The 21,657-nt window shown below is 41.6% G+C and overlaps 1 protein-coding gene across 4 annotated transcripts in view; it reads right to left on the bottom strand.

Moving 5' to 3' along the window:
- Positions 1-21,657, bottom strand: part of CAMSAP2 (calmodulin regulated spectrin associated protein family member 2) — a 1,491,011-nt gene that overhangs the window by 152,499 nt on the left and 1,316,855 nt on the right. For all 4 annotated transcript variants that reach the window (XM_044086048.1, XM_044086049.1, XM_044086051.1 and 1 more), the window contains one exon: positions 2,478-2,614. In XM_044086048.1, coding sequence (XP_043941983.1) covers positions 2,478-2,614 — 137 coding nt within the window. The remainder of the gene's footprint in view (positions 1-2,477; positions 2,615-21,657) is intronic.

Below are 21,657 nucleotides of genomic sequence, written 5' to 3'. Positions count from 1 at the left end.
CTTACCATTTACAAAAGGAATATTCCAGAAAGGCTACTACTGCAGGTTTGCCTTAAGTAAATTAAAATCAAGGAAAAGACAACTGAAGTGTGTTTTTTTTCTTTGTCATTTTGTTGTCCATGTTTTACTGACTTTAGGTTTTTCTGTCAAAAGGAGTTAATTCCTTAGGCAGTACTACTTGTACAATACTGCTGTGTTGTACCAATCAAACGTTTCCCCATCCTCACTGTTGTGTGACAGTGAAGTTAACATAAGTAAGGGAAGAGGTGAGGTGCAGAAGGAGAGTCCTCACCTGCAAAAACTTTTATGGTGTGTGTGTGTGTGTGTGTGTGTGTGTGTGTGTGTCTGTATTTTTGTCCGTTAACCCCTCTGCTGCTGGTATCCATACTAGTCCCCATAAGCACATTAACTGTCTTCAGCCCACCCAAAAGTACAGATGGGGATACAGCCAAATCCTACCATAACCTTAAGAAAATATGTGGGTATCTTCCCCCAAGGCAGACAATGACTTCATCCATCTATTTCCCTCAGACTACCATTCCCCCATTAAATGGTACAAGAACCAGGAGGCTGGCATTATGTATACTAGGTGCAGGCATTTAGGATACACTGGGAAGGAGAAAGCCTTAACTGCAGTGCAATCATGTGACACTGTGGGCATCATCAGCTAAGCCACTGGTTTGCTCATGAGCCCCTGCAACTCACCTGAATGAATGGTCGCCTGTCTGCAAAAAGGGAGGTATGCCTTGGGTTCCACAGGGACATGTCCTGATTACAAGCAGAACCCCCAGTTTCAAATCCATGTGGTGGACCTAAGCTGCTCACTACCCGCAACTTATCTTTCAGCGCCCAGTCTGCTAACTGAACTCTGGTTGTCTGGGATGCAGCCATGTCTCCATTCTTCTAAGATTCAAAGACTGTTACTAGGCTAATTACCTGAGGGGCCTTTCTAAGCTTAGTCAAGTTTTCCTGAAAGAATAATGACATCCTGTATCCAAATAGGATATTGAGGGCCAAGCATTTATAAGCTGCTTCTGACCAAAAGGGACATGGGTGCCAGGTCAGGTGTAGATTTCCTATTTCTCATCCACTGGTCTAGGTTGGGCTTAAATTGGGTAAAACAAGACAAACTCACTTTCACATGGATGAGGAGCCTGTTCCACAGGAAGGGAAATCTCTGGGACATGTATCTGTCTCTCCAGTACATTCTGTTTAAGACACAGACAAAATTTAGGTCCACAGACCTTGTATTTCTGGTACTAACTGACTTACGAATATCCAGGAGATTCATAAGTGTGGGGTTATAAGTTATTGAGCCAGGTAAGTCAGGTAGCTTGTTTTTATATATTTTTTGTTTTTGTTGAAGTTCCTTTTTGTCTGACTTACCATTTTTTTACATTTACATAGAGTACACTGAGCCTCACATTCCTGTGTAACCTTGGTTGATTTGATCTGACCTGTACAATGCAGAAGTGGTTTCAACTCCAATGCCAGTGGCAGACACTGGAAACTATTATAATTCAGAATACAGCAATTTACTACTCGCCAAGGTCTACAGACCTTCTTCACTGGGTTGCCCATACTCCATGCTGTTTGGAAGGCCACCACCTCTATTGTGACCACACAAAAACAACAACATGGGGAGATCAGTAACACATATTAACTCATACTGATAAAAAGGTAATGTCATGTTCAAGGCATTGTAAAACTTTGGAAAACTGCATCTTAACGACAAACTGTTACTCTCCCCTTCAGCTCACCTCACAGTTCTGGGATTTGGGTGCAAACAATCCGTATACATACTAGGGATACATCTTAATAATTGTACCACTGTAAATGTGTTGTTTATTTCTGCATTTTATTTAAGCATGATAAACTGACTTAAAATGAATGGGTGCCAAAGCAAAGGTCATAGCTAGTAACAAAAAATAGGAATGACAACTGTACACGGTAAAGAAGGAATAGAGTATCAGAACTCAAGCAGGTTTATAAGGAAGGAACTCTGCATATTATATGCTGCAACTAACTACACTTCTGAAAATACTTATTACCAGCAATACATCTGCTCCTAAAAAGTAAACCACTTTAGTAACCAAAAATTCCAGGAACTGCATCACTGATGGTTCTTAAAATCGTAATATGACCTGAAATTTACAAAAACGTCATAATGGAAGGCTAATGTTTAAACGGGCAAAACTGAGACTTTGTGATGTTGAGATAACACACCAACACAATACTATACAATGTGTTACACTGAAATGAGAGAAATAAACAGATGATGAAAACATCTGGAAGGTGCTCCCATCTACACATACATCTTTTTTTTGTTTTTTTTTTTTTTCAAAAGGAAAAAGAGCTAAGTTTGCCCATGCAGAGAATTATAACAAAGAATAAGTGTCTGCTTGACAAATACAGAAGACTGCAACAGACACAACTTGGCAATTACAACAGCAGCTTCACCTCTCTCCTATACTTGCCTGGATTCCTCTTTCTTCTGCTCCAGCTCAGCCTCCATCTGCTGTTTCCGGAGCTGCGTTTCCTTCTCTCTTCTTAGTCGTTTCTCTAGGAATGCTGCTCTCTTCAACGCCATATCATCCTCACCTTTCATATCATCCTTGCAAGAAAATGCAACAGTTCAGATAGGATTACAATAGCTTTCTCCTTTTTCATTATGTTAATGCAAGGGCCACATTTGTCACTGGTTTTCAAACGTATGTCAACCATCTGAGCTTTAAGTACACAAGTATCAGTCTATTTTTTTTCAAAATACTACTAAAGAGCATTCGGCTATTACATTGTTTATACTAGCCATTTCTCGGGCAGCCGAAGTATATACACGACAACTTTATCTTATTCTCTGTAACTTAACTGTTTGCACCTTCAGCTTAAGTAGGCAACAACTTACCAATTACACAATTATACAGGCACTTGTAATGTTTTGCAAACACAATACATGTGCTTCTGTAATGCAAATTCTCTCTAAATAAAAAAATTTTCAATGATAATACTAAATCACAAATTTAAATACTAGTTTAACCAACACATGTAAAACTACAACTTGAATACTAACTATGACTGCACTGTAAGACAATACTGAACTGAAAGAAGTCATGTATGATTTTAAAAGCAGCAGGGACATCTTCAGGACTTTGAAATACAAAAAAAAACAACAAAAAAAAAATGTAACTCCTTTTCAGCCAGTCAGAAAAAAATATCCCTCACTAGACAGAAGGTATATTTTATTCTGAAACTGGGAGAACTTTAAGTGAGACTACACATACTGAAAAGTACAAAGGCCCAACAAGTTAAGTAAGTTTGGTTGGATGCTGTACTTGCAATGGTTCTGAATGAATCAGCATACACACAAAATACCTTTAAATATTTGTATTTACCTGAACTGTAAATATCTGCAATTATGCAGTACCATTGTGATACTGAGTTAAAATGCTATTTTAGATTTTTTTCCCCCAACTGCAAATCCATGTTATGTTTGGGGTGGGTCGATCTTCCCACTGAAGTGAACAATGCTCATGAACCTCCTCCTTCCTTAACCCGTGACATTTAGTCCTGATGCTCAGTTATAACCTGCAAGTTCCTTCTGAACGGTCAAACTGGGGTCCGTATGAGGTGAGTTGGTCAGGGAGCTTCCATGATCACATATAAAATATGGTGTTTTATTCAGTATTACCCTACTCCCCTCTACATGCTGGTGTCATATTTAAGGCACAACTGAGCAATAAGGTGTGGACACAGACTGGCTCCAACATTAGTCTCACCCACGGATTCCAATTGGATGCCATTCTCTGCTCCATTTCCACAAGAGGTAGAATGACCAACAGGCACCCAAGACACTATTCTGACATGGCTCACCTTGATTTTAGTCAGGGCTTTACTTCTCTATACCAACATAGTAAACATGATACTGTTTTACCTGGAGCCTTTCTCCTTGGATCCCTCTGAAACTGAGCTCCGCCCAGCAGAGTTAACTTAGTCAGCAAAATGTAAAATACTCTTTTGACCCTCAAAAAATTAAGAAAAAAAGATTATGACCACTTTACATGCCAGGAATTCTAATGCAAGAACAAGAACTATGTATAGGTTCATAGGCTGGTACTAGGCTATTGGCCCTAGGGCCTATACAAGCCCAGCCATAACAATTCCCTGGCTATTTCTTTCCACACTATTTACTTCCCTGGACACCTGTCTAGCAGGGCGGCTCACGTGATCCCTGGGGTGAATTTCCTTTCTCCCATCCAGTCATCAAGGTTCCTTTTGAAGAGGGCCAAAGAGGTGCTCTGCTTGACATGTATGGGCAGTCTATTCCAGAGTCTGGGGAGTCTCTGGGTCAGGAACCTATCCCTCCAGTATGTTTTGTTTATTGTGATGACGAGGTTTAGATCCCTTAAGCATGTGGCTCTGAGGGATTGGGATTTCTTTAAAGTGTAGCATGTTCAACAGCTCTGGGTTTGACATGGCCTTGTATGTTAGGGAGAGATTGCCTCGGAGTAGACGATACGCAACAGAGTATAGCTGGAGATTTTGAAGGAGGTCAGCATAGGGCATCTGCTTTAGGCCTGTGATTCTTTTAGTGAGGTATTTCTGCGGCCTTTCCAGTTGTTGCAGATGTCTTGAGAGGAACATACCAAATGGGGCATTGTTTTCTATAATGGGTCTAATGAGGGATGAGTACAGTGGGACAATTACCTCCTTTTTTCTGGATGAAAAGCCCTTAGTGATGAGGTGTGCCACATAAAAGGATTTCCTGACTGTTGTGGCGATGTGGTTATTGAAGGTAAGACCACTGTCCACCTGTGTCCCTAAGTCTCTTATCACACTTTCGGTGTTTAGTGTACTGCCACCTATGTGGTAATTCACGGGTACATGTTTTTTCCCAAGGGGATAACTATACATTTCTTGGCATTGAGCTTGAGCCCATGGCTCTGGCACCAGGCATCTGTTTCTGTAAGGCCCTTTTGTAGAGTATCGACATCATTTGGGGATTGAATAATGACTCCCAGTTTGCAGTCATCTGCGAACTTTGTTAGCCAGAATCCCTTAGTGTTGGCCTGTACTTCAGAGAAGTAGATGCCAAACAAGAGACGTCCCAGGACTGAACCCTGAGGTACTCCACTTGTCTGGAGCTGGATTTGGAGTCAGCTCCTTTTACAGTGTGGGTTCTGTCAGTAAGCCAGTTGGCAACCCATCGAGTGACGTAGGGAGTAATGCACAGGTTAGTAAGTTTATCTATGATTCCAGAGTGGGGGATGGTGTCAAAGGCCTTGGCATGGTCCAGATAGGCCGTGTGGACTGCCTTACCCTCGCCCACGGCTCTGGAGACTGTAAGAAGTCAATCAGGTTCAGGAGACAAAATCGGCCCTTCACAAACCCAAACTGGGTGGGTTCCAGTGTTTTAAGGTTGCCAATGTCTCTGTTTATAAGTTCCATGATAATACGTTCCATGGCCTTGCAGATCAGACTCGTCAGACGTATGGCCTGGGATCCAAGGTGGATCCCCCCTTGTGGAGTGGGATAACTGTAGCTGTGCGCCACTCAGTGGGCATGAAGCCTGAGGTGAGGGCATGATTAAACATGACACTTAGGTGAGGTGCCAGTTCATTTTGTAGTTCATGTAGTACACAGCCCAGGATGTCATCTGGTCCCATGGCTGCTGTATTCTTAGCTTTGGACAGTGCGTTTTTTTACCTGTGTGGCCGTTATTACTGGAATTGGCAATCTTCCAGTATTGAGATGGGCCATTTAGGGAGTGAGAGGGAGGTGAAGTTGGCACTGAATCGATCTACCAGGATATTGGCAATATCCTTGGGATCAGTATATTTAATGCCATTATGTTGTAGCTCAGAGCAGATCTGAGCATTGCCATTTAGATTCTTGACATAGTTATAGAATGCCTTGTGATTGTCTTTGGAATCTTTGGAAATTTTATTTTTGTAACTAGCTTTGGAGGATTTTATGAGGGATCTCAGCTTCTTACTGAGACTGGCAAGGGAGTTTTTTGCATCCTGGGATTTTCCTCTTTTCTGCAACAGTTTCTTCCTTTTGTTCTAAAGTTTGTTTATGGCAAGGGACCACCAGATTGGCTTCCTTTTTTTGGAGGAGTGCATCTTTGTTCTACTTGGGATGACACGATTCATGCATGAGTGGATGTGCTCATACAGTGCCTTAGTGTAGGACTCAGCAGTCGAACTTTCAGATCCCGTCTGCATGAGTGTCATGAAGTTTGTCACTTCTGACTTGAGTAGCACGAAGCTGGTTTTGGAGAAGTTTTTTTATGGAAGTTTCCTTACTGGGGGGTGGGGGACGGATGTGGACATTAAGGGTGATTAGCTTATGGCCTGACCTGACCAACGAGGGGGGTGACCATAGGTGTGATGCATCGATTTCCCATGTTGGTAATGACCAGGTCTAGGATATTGGAGCCCCTGGTGGGACTATGGATTAGCTGATCCAGGCATTGGAATTTATGAATTCCAAGAACCGTTGGGCAAAGGTGTTGGTACACAAGTAGTTTTCCCAGTTAATGGCAGGGTAGTTGAAATCACCCAGTATTAGGGTGTTTGGTTATATATTAATATTTTCCAGTATGTTTAGAAAGGTGTAGTGAGAATCTTGGGTCATGGTGGGGGATCTGTAGCAAGCTTCAGTTTGGATTGCAGTCTTAACTAGTGTTAGTTGCACCTGGAGAATTTCAGACGCATTGTGTTGGGCAACTAACCTGGTGGTGTGAATATCCTTGGTGAATATGGACACTCCTCCACCTTTAGTGTTTCAATCCTGGTTTGGTGGCCGAAAAGTGGTAAGAGTTGTAGCCTGGTATTGCAGGTCAGTTGATTGAGGAGGCCCCTTCTACAGTGGGTACTTGGAAATTCCACTTCTGATCTCTCCCGATAGGAATATTATGTACTTTTCTATAATTCCAACTTTTGGAGATGTAAAATTGCTAAGCATGCTCAGTCCACACATTTGTCTGACTGTTTTATAAGCTGCCAAACAGCTGGTTCAAATGGAGGATGGGCAAATATCTCAGTCCTGAGGACAGTTCTTCAAAGGGGAGTGAAGATACAGAAACTCAAGGAAAATCATGACAAGTCAATACTAGGTCAAAGTCCCAAAGTCTCCAAAGTCATAATAGGCAGAAATAGTTGGCAAACACGTTTTGACCATGGAATAACTGTGACCAAAACCACACATCTGATTGAAATAAATCTGGAGCACCTGCACACTGACTAAATGAAGAAGGGTAGGATTTCTCTAGTTCTACTCTTGTCTCCACACCCAAGTTTGGATCACAAAAAGACTTTTAAAAACAGCATGTATTACATAAGCTTGTGAAACTGAGTGCTTATAAAAGTGGAGCACAAGTATTTGAATTTTTGAACAATATAAACAAATGCAACAGCATATAAAAGGCAACTGCATTTTTTGCGGTAATGCAAGTCTCCCTACCACCACTCATGTCCCTCCTCACATAACTATTCTCTTTCTGAGGCTGCAGCTGACAGACAGTGTAAAAGCCTGTTTTTCACTTTCTCCTGGAGGTTCAGAGATTGAACCACTTGGTAAGTATGAGTATCAGCATCTTCAGCGTGTGTATTTTGACCAACTGAAGTCAAAAACTGTTACTCTTCACGAACATTAATATGAGGTCTGATGATATGAGCAAATGACTGGCTTCTCCACTTAAACTTCAACATCTTGAAATTGGCAGAGTAATCTGACTGACAAAAGGCTTCCAGGAATTCTCAATCACTTCTGACACATCAACAAAAAGGTCCAGAAGGACCATAGCTTCTGCATCGGCAACTAAGCCCAGGGATACAACTGGCTATCTCCTCAAACATGGGGACATTCATGGCCAACTTTACACATACGTCACATAATTTGCTGTTCTTCTGGGTAAGGTGTTCTGCCATTTACTTTCTTAATGTAAAAAAACACAAGATAAATAAACAGTCCACTACACCCATACTCAAAGATACAGTGGATGTAATGCCCTAGGGCAGAGGAGCCGTACACCTATGAATTAAATTTGTTGGCCTCATGCTCCAACTCAACAAAGATTCATCTTATTCACTGTATATGTAGATCATGGGCAGCAGGGAAAAGGAAGTCAACAAATTTGAATGTGTAAGGATTATCTTTGGTGTAGAAAAGCTGTTCTACCAGCAGTAGCATGACGCTATTTATTAAAATTTTAATACTGGTATTTGCAGGGAACTAGGTACAGTAGACAGTACTCCAAGACTGTCAATGATTTTACAGATGACATTTTAGCTCAACAGTCTGTTCAACAATACCATGTCAAAATATAGGAAACAATGTACTTTGACAAATAAACTTATCACACCAAAGTGTCATATATATCTTGCCTTTAAAGAAAGTTGCAGATGAAAAGGACATTTCTCAATGCACCATGCATAGAACATATCATGATGGCATGCTCATTTTCCCCTTTTGGTTGCATGCACAGTTTATTAAAGAAAATAAATTGATAACCCTTATGTTCTTGCCCTGTCCCTTGTAAAATTTTTGAATATTCTGGCAACTCACTGTGTTATTACAGTTGGACAAAAATGCTAGACATCAGACTTCTTGTTTCTTATTCTTCAGAAAATATACGGTAATGCAAAACTTGTTAATGCTATAAGTGAATTAGAATAATATATAAAAATTGTCTGTAGGGGAATATAACTGCTGCTGGTCAGTCATTATTCTGACATTGCAATATTAATATGACTTGTGTGAAGCCACATGGAATACTTTAATGTGTAGAACAAAGCTGAAATATTTTACATAGATACCTTTTTATTACATTTAGAAGTCTCAAGTGCACACAGAAGTGTCTAGAACTGCTGGGTGGTGGGGGAGCTGTTTGTTGATGAAAATAACTTACTCTCTTGTCATTCACTCAGTTTAAATCATCATTAACCTAGCTTTGCATTAGTGTGAAGTAATTTGTAATACTTAGTTACTGTGATTTTTTTTCACAAAAACTGGACATCTGTGGTGTACACAGCCAGTAAAACATCTGCATTTGATGGGCACACAGACCGTCTGTTGATACAAGAGACTTACCCCTGCTGTTGTCTGATCACTGTTAAACACACCAATCTAGTACGGCAAGAGTAGTGCCAAACAATGTACCACATTTGCTGAACACACTGTTAAACTAGTATCACTGTGACTTGTGCTTCTGTGAGCATTTGTGTGTGAGTGTCTGTGTGTGTGCGTGGGGGGGGGGGGGCTGCAGTGCATCTAAAGAGTAACAATTTGGCCATAATTTCTTCCACTTTTCATCACAACCATTATAATGGGCATTGCAGGTGGTGACTTTGGTGTTCTGAAGGCAACTAATCATTAGCACCTTGTGTAGCATTGCCATCTCACACTGCTGGGCGCTGTGCCTTCTTTTTTGCTGAGTCTGCATGCCTTCTTTGTCTTTTTGTGGGTTTATCCATATGCTCTGGTTTCCTCCAACATCACAGAGTAGGTGAACTGATATTCCTCCAGTTTGCCTTAAGGCAAATGAGAAATGTGTATGTGTGTTTGTGCACCTTGAGATAAACCTGTCTTGTTGCGGGCAGTGTCAGTATGTGTCTGTGTTGAAAAAAAAATATTACCTACTGCTGTCTGTGGACATACAAAAATACTGCTAGGCACATAGATACATTTTTTGGAGAGCAAGAAAAGAAAAAAAAATGCAGCAAGTTATTGCCTTTCAAAAGCAAGGCATAAAAGACATTACAGTAAAGTCAGGGCTTCAGAGCTTCTGAGGACCAGTAAGCCCCCATACTCAAGTCTGTATGAGTGGATTGTGACACAGGCTTACTAGCAGCTCTGCTCTGACCCTCATCTAGTCTAAAACTGACCCTGTTTAGAAGTGTGCAAAGAAGGATTCTGTAGCCTGTGAGTGTGTGTGTTGGGTGGAAGGGATGCTGTGGTTACTTCTCTAATGTTCTTCAAAGACTACAGAGGTATGCACAGAAGGTCACTGCATCTTGTCTATGGGCAGTGTACTATTTAGGAGTAACAAGTTTGACTGTATTACTGTGAGTTATTTTTTTTCTCACTTTTCTCACAATAGACAGACACACATATACACGTCTACTTTACATACTCAAAATTTTACATAACCGAAGACCATATAACTTGAGTCGAGAACGCCGAAACTTCACATGAACGAATGATCACAAAGCCGAATTGTTTCCCAGGGTAAGCAACTACTGAGCAAAAACCCACGGAGAGCACACTGCACCATCTACATCTTACCCAGGTGGGGGGGATGCACCACCCACACCCACACCAACTAAATATACCAACTCTGGGATCATACTACAGTGGGGAAAAGGGTAAATCTGCCCTTGCTGGCCCAGTGGTTACTTACCCTAGCAAACAGTTCATGTGACGTTTAGGCATTCTTGGCTCGGTTATATGGTCTTCGGTTAAGTGAAATTTCATGTACGTACATACACACATATCTATATATACAAATATAAATATAAAAATACATACGCATGCCATTTATGTCTGTGTGACAGCAACAAACTAAAATACATTATTATGTTCTGTGCATTCCTTCACTTTCATCCCAGTCTGACATCATAGTAGTACACAGAAAGTGGCTGAAGTTTTGGGCTTAGAGGTGAGGAGTCATGTGGTACAGATCTGACAACAGACGCTTGAAATATATGACTGTCAATTTGCGCCTTGGCTTTCATCTGAAGCTGACATAAGATGGTTATAGAGAAAAGAAAGTACAGTTTTGTACCTACCATAAATGTAGATGTTCGAAGATCCACATTGCTGCAGTCCTTACACTTGGGTAGTCCGCTGTCCTCGGTCGGCCCGAATATCAAAGTATAAGGCTGACGTCGGTCAAGGCGCATTTGACTGACATCAGGACGTCAGGGTACAAATGCGCATGACCAACGTCATATCCTCAGTCTTTTCTTGCCCCAGATGTCAGAAGACCCTAAAAATAAAGGTCAAAACCAAAAGACAGCAAACAAACATCCAAGCACCCTTGCCCTAAATATATGTACAAAATATACACTATATACACAATATGTACCACTCAACCCACACAACCACCTCTAACTACAGAGGGGAAGGAGGGAGGGTAAATTGGACTGCAGCAATGTGGATCTTCGAACATCTACATTTATGGTAGGTACAAAACTGTACTATGTTCTTCATCTCACATTGCTGCAGTCCTTACACTTGGGTAGAATCCCAAAGCAGAGGTATGGGAGGATGGCCAAACTATAAGGAAGCAGGAGCTGCCAAAATGCCCTGCAAAACAGCAGTGGCAAAACCAGCCCTGTATTTAGAGTAAAGTGGCAGGTGATAATGCCTAGAGAAAGTATGCACTGAACTCCAAGTAGCTGCCTCCAAAATATCCTTGGTTGCCACCCCTCAAAAAGTTGTCGAAGTGGCAGTAGCTCTAGTGGAATGAGGCCTAATCCCGGCTGGAATCTCCTTGCCATGATGGGAATAACAGAAAGCAATGCAAAACCCAATCCACTTAGAAATAGTTTGTTTTGACACAGGCTTGCCCTGAGAACTCAAAGCAAAAGAAACAAATAACTGCTGAGACTGCCTGAACCCTTTAGTTCTGTCCAAATAATATCGCAACTGCCTGTGTACATCTAAAGTGTGCAAAATCTTTTCCCCTTTATTTTGGGGATTTGCATAAAAAGTAGGCAAATGAATCGTTTGGTTTAAAGCCACACTAGAAACCACTTTAGGCATAAAGGAAGGATTAGTACGTAAAGATACCTATCCTTATGGAAAATTAAGAAAGGCTCAACCGCCATAAGGGCCTGCAATTCAGAAACCCTTCTTGCAGAGGTAATTGCCAACAAAAAAGCAGTCTTCCATGATAAATATTTCAACTCAGAAGTAGCTGCAGGCTCAAAGGTTGTAGAGTGAGTTTCTCCAACACAAAATTGAGATCCCAAGCAGGAGTAGGAGCTCTTCGTGGGGTCTTATATTCTTTGCCCCTCTAAGAAATTGCTTGAACAAAGGATGAGAAAACAATGGTGGGTCACAATCATAGTGAGCCGAAATTGCTGCAGCATGAACCTTAATAGAAGAGAAAGACAAACCTTTGTCCAGTAACTCAGTAAGATATTGAAGAGCCACACTCAAATTAGGCTCAGAAACATCAAATTCTTTTGCTGCACTCCAAAATAAAAATCTCTTCCATTTATCTGCGTACACTTTCCTTGTACTAGGCCTTCTAGCTTCCAAAATCACATTCAAAACTTGTGGAAGTTGAGACCCTCTATGGTTCAAAACAGAATATGCCAGGCTGTTAGGTGAAGAGAGTGAAGTTTGACATTCAGCAAATGGCTGTCCTCCTGTGACAACAGGTGTGGAATCGAAGGCAAAGGCCATGGAGGCTTCCATACCAGACTTCTCAATAATGGGTACCAGTGCTGTCGAGGCCAATCTGGAGCTATTAAAATCATCCTTGGCTTGTCCTGTCTGACCTTTAGAAGTACCTTTGGGAGGAGAGGCAGAGGTGGAAAGGCATACACATGAAGATTGCTCCAATTGAAAGAAAGAGCATCCACTTTCCAAGCTGTGGGATGAAACCTTTTTGTGCAAAACTTTGGCAGCTGATGGTTTAGTGGAGAAGCGAACAGATCTATGTCTGGAGTTCCCCATGACACTGTCAATTTCTGAAATACATGAGGATCCAATTTCCACTCGTGGGGATCCATAATTAGGCCTGCTCAACACATCTGCTAAGGAGTTCTGTGCTCCTGGCAGAAACCTTGCCAGAAGATTGAGCTGTAAACTGAGAGCAGTCTCCCACAAAATCATTGCTTGCCTGCATAGAGGATAAGAATGCGTTCCCCCTTGCTTGTTGATGTACCACATGACAGTTGTGTTGTCTGTTAGAATCAACACCTGCCCTGGAAGAAGTAAATCCTTGAAAGCTATTAATGCAAATTGGACTGCTAACATCTCCTTCAGGTTGATATGTAGATGTTGTAGTCTGGCAGGCCACTTGTCTTGTATCCACTTTCCATTTTGATGAGCTCCCCAAGCTTTGTCTGAGGCATCTGTCGTTAAAATCTGACTCGCCTCTGGCGGGTCACAGAGAGTCCCTTGTTTAGGTGACATTCCTGAGCCCACCACAAAAATTCCTTTTGAATGCAAGGTATTATTTGAATGACAGTGTCTAGATCCTGGCAGTGCTGTGTCCATACATTTTGAGATACCATTGCAGCTTCCTCATATGCAGTTTGGCATTGGGAAGCACCAGAATACAAGATGCCATGAACCCTAAGGCTTGAAGGACTGTCCTTGCAGTCAGCCCGGACTGATGAGATAGCTGATGGAAGTAAAGGGATAGACTCTTTTGTTTGTCCGGGGTTAAAAAGGCCATCTGGGATGCTGTATTCAGTCTCACACCCAGAAAGCACATGTCCTGAGAGGGTACTAGACTGGACTTTATTTCGTTCACAGAATACCCCAGGCATCTTAGCACTGCTATCACATATTCCAAATGATGAAGAAGCTCTTCCCTTCCTTGAGCCAGAATCAGGCAGTCGTCCAAATAAAGATAGATCTGTATTCCTTTTAGCCTGAAGAAAGCTATCACTGGAGCCAGAACTTTCGTGAACACTCTGGGCGCAGTAGATAAGCCAAAGGGCAATGCAGAGAACTGATAGTGAGAATTACCAGCTCGAAAACGCAGATACTTCCTGCAACTTAGTCTGATAGGAACATGAAGGTAAGCCTCCTTGAGATCCAAAGTTACCATCCAATGATCTTTGCCCAGCAGAGGTAAAAGCTGCTGTAACGTCAACATTTTGAACTTGGGAATGTCCAGATAAGTGTTGAGGGTAGATAAATCCAAAATTGGTCTCCACGTGTTCCCCTTCTTTGGTACTAGGAACAGGCGAGAATAAAATCCTAGGCCCACTTCTGGCATAGGGACCGGCTGTATGGCCCCTATTTGGAGTAACAGAGAAACTTGCTTGTGAGCCTCTATTCTTTGTTGAGGAGGAACGTCTGGCATGCCTTTGAAAGGAGGCAAGGTATGGAAATAAAACCTGTAACCGTGGTGTATGATATCCAATACCCATCTGTCTTGGGTAATTAAACTCCAATTTTCTTTGAAAAGTGCCAACCTTCCTCCCAAAGGTGCTGCCAGATGAGAAGGCTCTGGCAGCTGAAAAGGTAGGTCATTGGGTCTGTTTACGAAGGACTGACCCCTGCCCTCACCGAAGACTGTGCAGGAGAACTCCCTGTTCTAGGCCTGAAAGAGCCCTGAGCTCTACCCCTACCACGTCTAGATCTACCCCTAGACTGGGAATCATAAGAAGGATACGTCCACCCCTTAGTAGGCCAATTCCTACTAAACTTTGGAGGCTGGACCTGCAAAAAATCTTTAACAGTCTGCATAGACTTAACCTTGTCTTCCATTTTCTTTAAAACTGCCTCAACAGGAGGACCAAACAACACGTCAGATTGTAAAGGAGCATCTAAAATCCTTGTTTTAACATGTTCAGATAAATTTTGATCCCTCAGCCAGGCGTGCCTGCGAAGAACTGACCCAGTGGCAGCCACCCTAGACGAGGCCTGTACAGCATCAAAACCACATTGCAAAGAATGCTTACCCACCTGTTCAGAAACATGTACTAAATCTTGCAACTCTTTACAATCAATACCTTCTGCCAGAGCATCAACCTTAGACTTCAATTGTGAAAGGAGATAGTTTTGGTATTTCAACATGTGAAACTGGCAATTCAAAGCCCTCATAGCAAGAGTGGAAGAAGTATAAACTTTCTTTCCCCATCTATCCAAGGCCCTGGCCTCTTTGTCTGCAGGCACCGGATTCTTTACAACAGAAGCCTTAACACCTTTAGGCCCCTGGCTAACAGTTTCTGGGTCTGCCCTAGGACTCTTAAAAGATACTTATGAGCTTCAGGCACCCTGTAATACCTATCGGTTCAACAGGAGCAGGAGGCAAAGAATCAGGATTAAGAGAAGCCTCTGTAAAAACATCTTCCACTACATCCAAAACAGGAGGTATAGCCAAAGGCCTATGCTGGGGTAAAACAAAATTCCCTAAGCCTTTTCCTGGAATCAGAGAAGTCCTGACCTTCCCACTTAAAATGCTCCCTCATGGAATGAAGAGTTTCTGAAAAGAAAAATCCTCAGGAGGAGAAGCAGAAGGAGTAGAATCATCCACATCAGAATCAGAATAAGGAGAGTACTCCTGCAAGTCTTCAGCCGAAGACTCTGAAATATCTGAAGCCTGCTCAAAACTCCCTAGCTCAGGCTCCACCCTAGGTCTCTTATCAGGAGGGGGCATAGAACCCCTAATCAAAGTAATCAAATCTTCTGCCATTTTAAGCATATGCTTCTTGGGCACAGTTCCTGAAGAGCTAGGGGTAACACCAACTGAAGCTAAACCTGGCCTGCCCCTGGGAGAAGCCTTGAAAACAGAAGGAGAGGGCCAAACCACCCTAGGCAGGGAGGGGAGTATAGTAACCTGAGAAGCCCCATCAGCCTGGCCTGCCTCCTGAGAGGCCACATCCTGCAATAACAGAGTCTCTCCCTGGGATCCCAAAGAAACCTCCGGTGGAACCACAGGCTCCACCGACACCTCTAAAGAACCGGCGTCCGGTACTGACGGTTCCTCTAGCCTAGGTTTAACTGCTTTGTCCTTGCGCTTCTTCGAAGAAGCGGGCGTCGGAGCATCAGACGGCATTTTATAATTGCACCGCTTCCCGAAGACTAACCTGGCACAATCTAATCTTCTCTTAATAGTGCGCTTATTGAATCTAGCACAAGAGCGACACCCAACAACGTCGTGCTCAGGCCCTAAACAAGGAATACACAAAGTATGGTAGTCTCTATGCGGTATCTGTTTCCCACAAGAAATACAATTATTCACTTTTTCTGACATCCGGTAAACCACTGAGGCAAGAAAAACAAAATATTCCCAACGGGTACTTAGCCAACTTTGACTCGGTCTGAAACTCCGAAATCGAACAATTTCAGAACGCCAACCGGCACTTGCAACGCTGCTTCTGCATCGGACCATGCGGCAAAAAAGACTGAGGATATGACGTCGGTCATGCGCATTTGTACCCTGACGTCCTGATGTCAGTCAAATGCGCCTTGACCGACGTCAGCCTTATACTTTGATATTCGGGCCGACCAAGGACAGCGGACTACCCAAGTGTAAGGACTGCAGCAATGTGAGATGAAGAACATCTATCATTTTTTTATGGATAGGGAGGAAGGTAGGAATTGTCCTCAGATATGATTTGTGTATGCTCACAAACATTTGTTTACTGTGAACTGCTATTTCGTAAAATACAATTTGTTTCCTTGAATGAAAAACAAAAAATATTTTCTTACTTCTGTTTTTGGTCAGACCATCATTAGATCAAAAGGTAGGAAAATGCTCTAAAATATACCTCAGAGCATTAACACCCCCATGGCTTCTAGAGGCCTAACAGCCACACAGATCACCAGTTTAATTCAATAATGTATTCCACAATTTGTTACAGTGCATTCTTAAATAGTTAGGGTCTGCTGAAAAGATGCAGAAAAAAGCAAAGCTGAAGAGTAAGACTGAATTCATTTTCCTAGTCATTATTGTTTTTCATGCCATCAATGAATAAAACAAAATTGTCACATGTAGAACCACTAAGGCGTCTGGGGGCTTAGTGGTTCCCAGAACCCTAGCTAGTTTAGAGTGCGTCAAATGATGCAGGAAAAAAAGAAAACTCAGGAGTAAGACAAAATGTATTAAGAAGCTGGTTTTGGGGGGAACTGGGGGCAGCAGGGGATGTGTGCAGGTTGGGAGCCATGGGTAATAGGGGGTTCCATGGAGCCCTTTACCTAGGGCACCATTTTACGCTACAATGAACAATAAAGGCACAGCTGCTTTCTTCTGAGTGGAACACTTCTGTCTCTGGAGTGCTCTGATTCTCAAAGCTCAGTATCAACATGATTCCTGAATCCTCAGCTCCAAGACAGGACTACAATGGCCAATAGTTAGAGAGCAATGTACAATGCCACTCTGCACAGGGATAGCAAATGCATGCCACCTTGCTTGTATATATATCATATGATAGAATGGTTGACATGAGAAGTCTTGGAAACAGCTTTCCTTCATGAGCAGGACTGTATGCAAATCCAACAGACTGATGTGGAATTTCCCTTTGCAGGGATCCTATAAGGGGCATTGTGAAACAGCACTTGGATATTTGACACTTCGTAAGAGAAATGAATCTACCCTTGTGTTGCTCCACTTCTTTAAAAAATCTACGAGGATAGCTCTGCCCTGTTTCCATTTGAGTGTAGCAATGATTTCTTTACTTGTGGCTTCTACTAGGAAGTTTTGCAAAATGGATATATAAACTGTCTGAAGCTGAAAAGTTAAGACTGTGTGCAAGAACATAATGGTCAGTCTGCACAAAGGATTTAAATGGATGACTCACCACTCACAATTGTTCCAGCATCAATGCTTATTGTTCCTCACAATTTGTAACTTCAGATTGATTCCATGGCATAGTGAGATGAAGCCCTGACCACAAACAGAGTAAAATTAGAGGCTTGGATTCTAGAGGAGCTGACAAAGGAATGAGTGGCCAAAGTCAGTTTCCCCTTCTTGGTGAGATGGGGGTAGTGCACCCCACAGCAATGTTGACACTGGGAGTTTAAACAAGAAAATTGCAGTGCATGAATTAGGGACATGCATTTGGCATTATCAGGCCACATTTGTGTGCTAGCTTTCATGAGGTAAGTATAGAAATTGTACATGTCTGCAGGGGAGGGAGTAGCAGGTCTTTGCACATGTGACCATGCATATAAGGGCTATACAACAAAACACTGATGGCTTCCCACAGGGACTGAATGATGTCAATATGCATATCCATAGTTAGTGGGGTTTGGCTTTATTGGCCTGAAATTGTCCATTAAAATGACTTCAAACGTAAAAGTCATGGGCAATCAGAATCGCCATATAGCTGAAACACCTGATGTTCATAAGGGTCATTTGCATATATCCCATGTGCCTCTGTCACAGGAGGTTTGGAGGTCACTCATTGGAAGTTCTAGCTTGGCTGGAGTTTTCATTTAGTTTTTACTGATTGGGTTTTCAGTGTGGCCTCCTCAATCTTTGTTTTTATTTTGGTTGTATTATCAAGAGAGAGGACTTTACATTTTATTTTTTCATGAGACAGGGATTTGGGGGAAAAATCAGTAGTCTGGTCTTTTTTGGGTTGAGCATGAGTTGTGAGTTACGAAGCCATGTTTCAGTGGTGGTAAAGCTTCCTAAAAAATTTTGGAGGTGTAACATGTTGTCAGATGTGTAACTGAGAGTGGAATCATTTGTGCATTGTATTAGGGTGGTCTGTTGTGTGGATGTATAGTGGGTGTTGGTGAAAATGTTAAAGAGGGGAAGAGCCTTGTTCTACACCGATGGTGACTAGTAAGAAGAGAGCATGGAGTGCCATTTTACTGACTGATACCTATTGGATAAGTAGCTTCTGAACCACAGAAGTGTGGGCTGAGAGAGACCTACTGAGGACATCTGAAGTAGAAGATTGTTGTGACAAATGGCGTTGAAGGCTTTAGACAAGTCTAAAAATAAAGAATGGACTCATTTGCCATGGAGATAGTCTAGCAATTGTTTTTGAATAAATTGTTCAAGTATTTTGGTGAAGGGAGATAAGATTGCTGTAGGTCTGAAGTTATTAATGCCTGTTGAATTTCTTCTTTTGTGCAGCGGGATAGTGTGTGACTTTTTCCAGACAAAGGGAATGTGGGATTCCTGGACTGACCTATTTATAAGGACTGAGACAGGACAGACAATGCAATTGGCTGCTATTTTTTGTTACTCACGTGGAAGCTCATCAGCCAAAGAAGAGCACTGAAAGTTTAAGAGTAGTTTTATATGGCATGTGGGCACAGGTTTGAAGGTGAAAGTGGAATTGGTGACGTGGCTGTTGGGCAGGTTGGGATAAGATGTTGAGGAATCCTTGGTCAGAGGTGCTATACTATCTATAAAATAACAGTTGAACTGTACTGCAGTTTCAAGTGGTGAGTTATTGGGAGAGAGGTTTAGGTTGAATTTTTGGGTGGGATTTAAGATTTCTTTCATGGATGTCCAAAGTTTTTTAGGGTTGTGTTTAGTATTATTATGAAAGTTTTATAGCATAGTTTTTTTGTCTTCATTTATTTGCTTTTTAGCTTGACTGTGAAGCATTCTACAGTTTTCAAGATATTGTTGGGTTTTATATTTTTGCCGTTCTTTCCATGCTTTCTCTCTGTCCTGCATTAGCATTCTACACGTTTTGGACAGCCACATTGCATTACTTGTTTTTAGTCTCTTTCTTCTAAGATGTGCAAGGCTATTTAGAAAAGTTGTATTCAATTCATTTATAGCATTGTCTAAGGGGAGGATTTCTAGGACATTCCAGTTAATAGATGGCATTTCTGGGTTAAACTTGGAAATGAAGTTTGCTGTTTTATAAATATGCTGTTTAACTGGATATACGAGACGTCTGGTCATATAGATTGGGAGATGATCACTGAGGGAGTCTGACATTGTACCTGTGGTGCTGTATTTACCAGGGTCTGATACTAGGATCTAGTCCGATAGGAAACTTGATGTTTTGCTATAATGTGTGGGGCTATTAATTAGTTATGTAATACCATATAGGCTCATAGTACATGTACAGGACTTAGTGTTTATGCCCAACCAATTGATAGTCACATCATCTAGTAATATTTTTTTCATGTGTGAAGATATCAAATGTAGGGTATCTTCCATTTTAGCTGTACTGTTGCCAGGAGAGATATAAAGGACAGTAATACAGATTTGTTTATAATAGATTTTTTTTTTTGAGGAAAGCAATAAGAAACTCTGCTGAACTGAATTTTGGTACTGCTTTGTTATAAGGGGAAAAGTAGCAGGTTTTGGGAAATATTAAAGTAATTCCACCACCTTTCCTCTTTATACGGGCATTACAGATGATATTACAGTGAGGAGGTATAACATCTGAGTCGTTTATACTGGGTTTAAGCCAAGTTTCAAATACAGCGAGAATTTCAGGCTTAGTTGAGTAATCCAGGCATATAGTTCAGCATTTTACTTCTTATGCTTCTAACATTTATTGCAGCAAAAACTAGATCATCAGGGCTGGGGACTGCTTGTTTTTGGGTTCGAGAAGAGTGTGGGAGAGAATTATCTTTGTGTTCAATGTGATAGGTGGGGCAGGATCAGGGTGTATAGCTCCTCCTAGAAGGATTTTATTATATTGGGGAATTAAGCATAATTGTTTTTTTGGAGGATTCTTGCACTAAATTTGTTTTGATTTGAGCTGAAGTAAGTTAATCAGTCTACATTTGGAAAAAAGGTGGGGGCAATATTAAATAGGTTTGGTGCAATGTGGGGAGTGTGTAAAGAGGAAGTATGGATAGGTGATTGACATACAGCTGGAGAGATGTTGAGACATATTACTGAGTCAGGGTAGGATGAAAGATGCCAGCAGGAGCAGAAGAATAGAGGATAAACTAAAGAGCAGCATAATTAAGCATGGGGATCTGTACTTTACAGATGTCAGGTAGTGGGAAGCAGCAATGAAGAAGGAAACAAGACGTTGCAGGTCAGTAGGAGATTTAGTGATAGTGGATTTTGCAAGCTGGTAGAAGATATGGAAGGAGAGAAGAATTTTCTGTAAAAGGAGAGAGTTAGACTGTCCTGGTATCTTCTCCGGAATGTAATGAACAGAGGGGTATGAATGGCTACAGTATAATGACACAGTCAAAATAAGAAGGGGCGAAGATTTATTTGAAAAAAAAAAAAGGGTAGAACATACAATGTGGAATAAATAGGGAGAGTTGTGACTATGAATGGATACAGTGCAAAGCAGTATAGGAGAGAGAAAGACAGTTGGAAATGGGGCTAAAAATTAAATGGAGTTAGGGAAGTCGGAAACAAGAAACAGAAGTGTATGCATAGAAGTAATAACGTCATTTGGGGAGTGTTTTTGAACAAGAGTCACAACTAAAATATGTATGTATGCAGGAAGTATAATGTTAGAGTAAGAGGGGTTGGGTGGAAATTGGGGAAATGGTAGAGGAGAGAAGTGAAGCGAAGTTGAGTGGAGCAAGCCACCCTTTGGTCAAATTATAAATGAAAGTAATCAGTTTACAGCCAGTACAAAGAATTAACAAAGAGATATGAAGTAAAACAGGTTTTCTGTCATTTCCTGAGGCTAAATAACTGGCACATGCAGTACAGTCTACTGGTCAAGGAAAACTTGGTAAGAGGTCCTTGTAGTGCACATATTATTTCAGAGACTTTTAATCACACAGCAGGCATGTCTTTCACACAGCAGGCATGTCTTTGATTAAAGTTAATAAACAGCAAGGTTCTTCATGATAACTGTGCCTACATGTTACACCAACAAAATTCTCAGTAAACTTGTGGCAGAGCTCCTACAGTACTGAGGTCAGATGTAGTGACTGCAGGCTATTATATTCTGACAAAATTCTCAGGAACCTTGTAGGAGTAGGGCCTTGTGGTAGAGCTCCTGTAGTACTGAGGTCAGATGTAGTTACCGCAGACTCTGTACTATGGCATAAGACAGCAAG

Source organism: Protopterus annectens, chromosome 10.part0 (assembly GCF_019279795.1).
Source record: "Protopterus annectens isolate FY-2018-M chromosome 10.part0, PAN1.0, whole genome shotgun sequence".
Lineage (NCBI taxonomy): Eukaryota > Metazoa > Chordata > Ceratodontiformes > Protopteridae > Protopterus > Protopterus annectens.
This window is presented reverse-complemented; position numbering and strand designations above follow the sequence as displayed.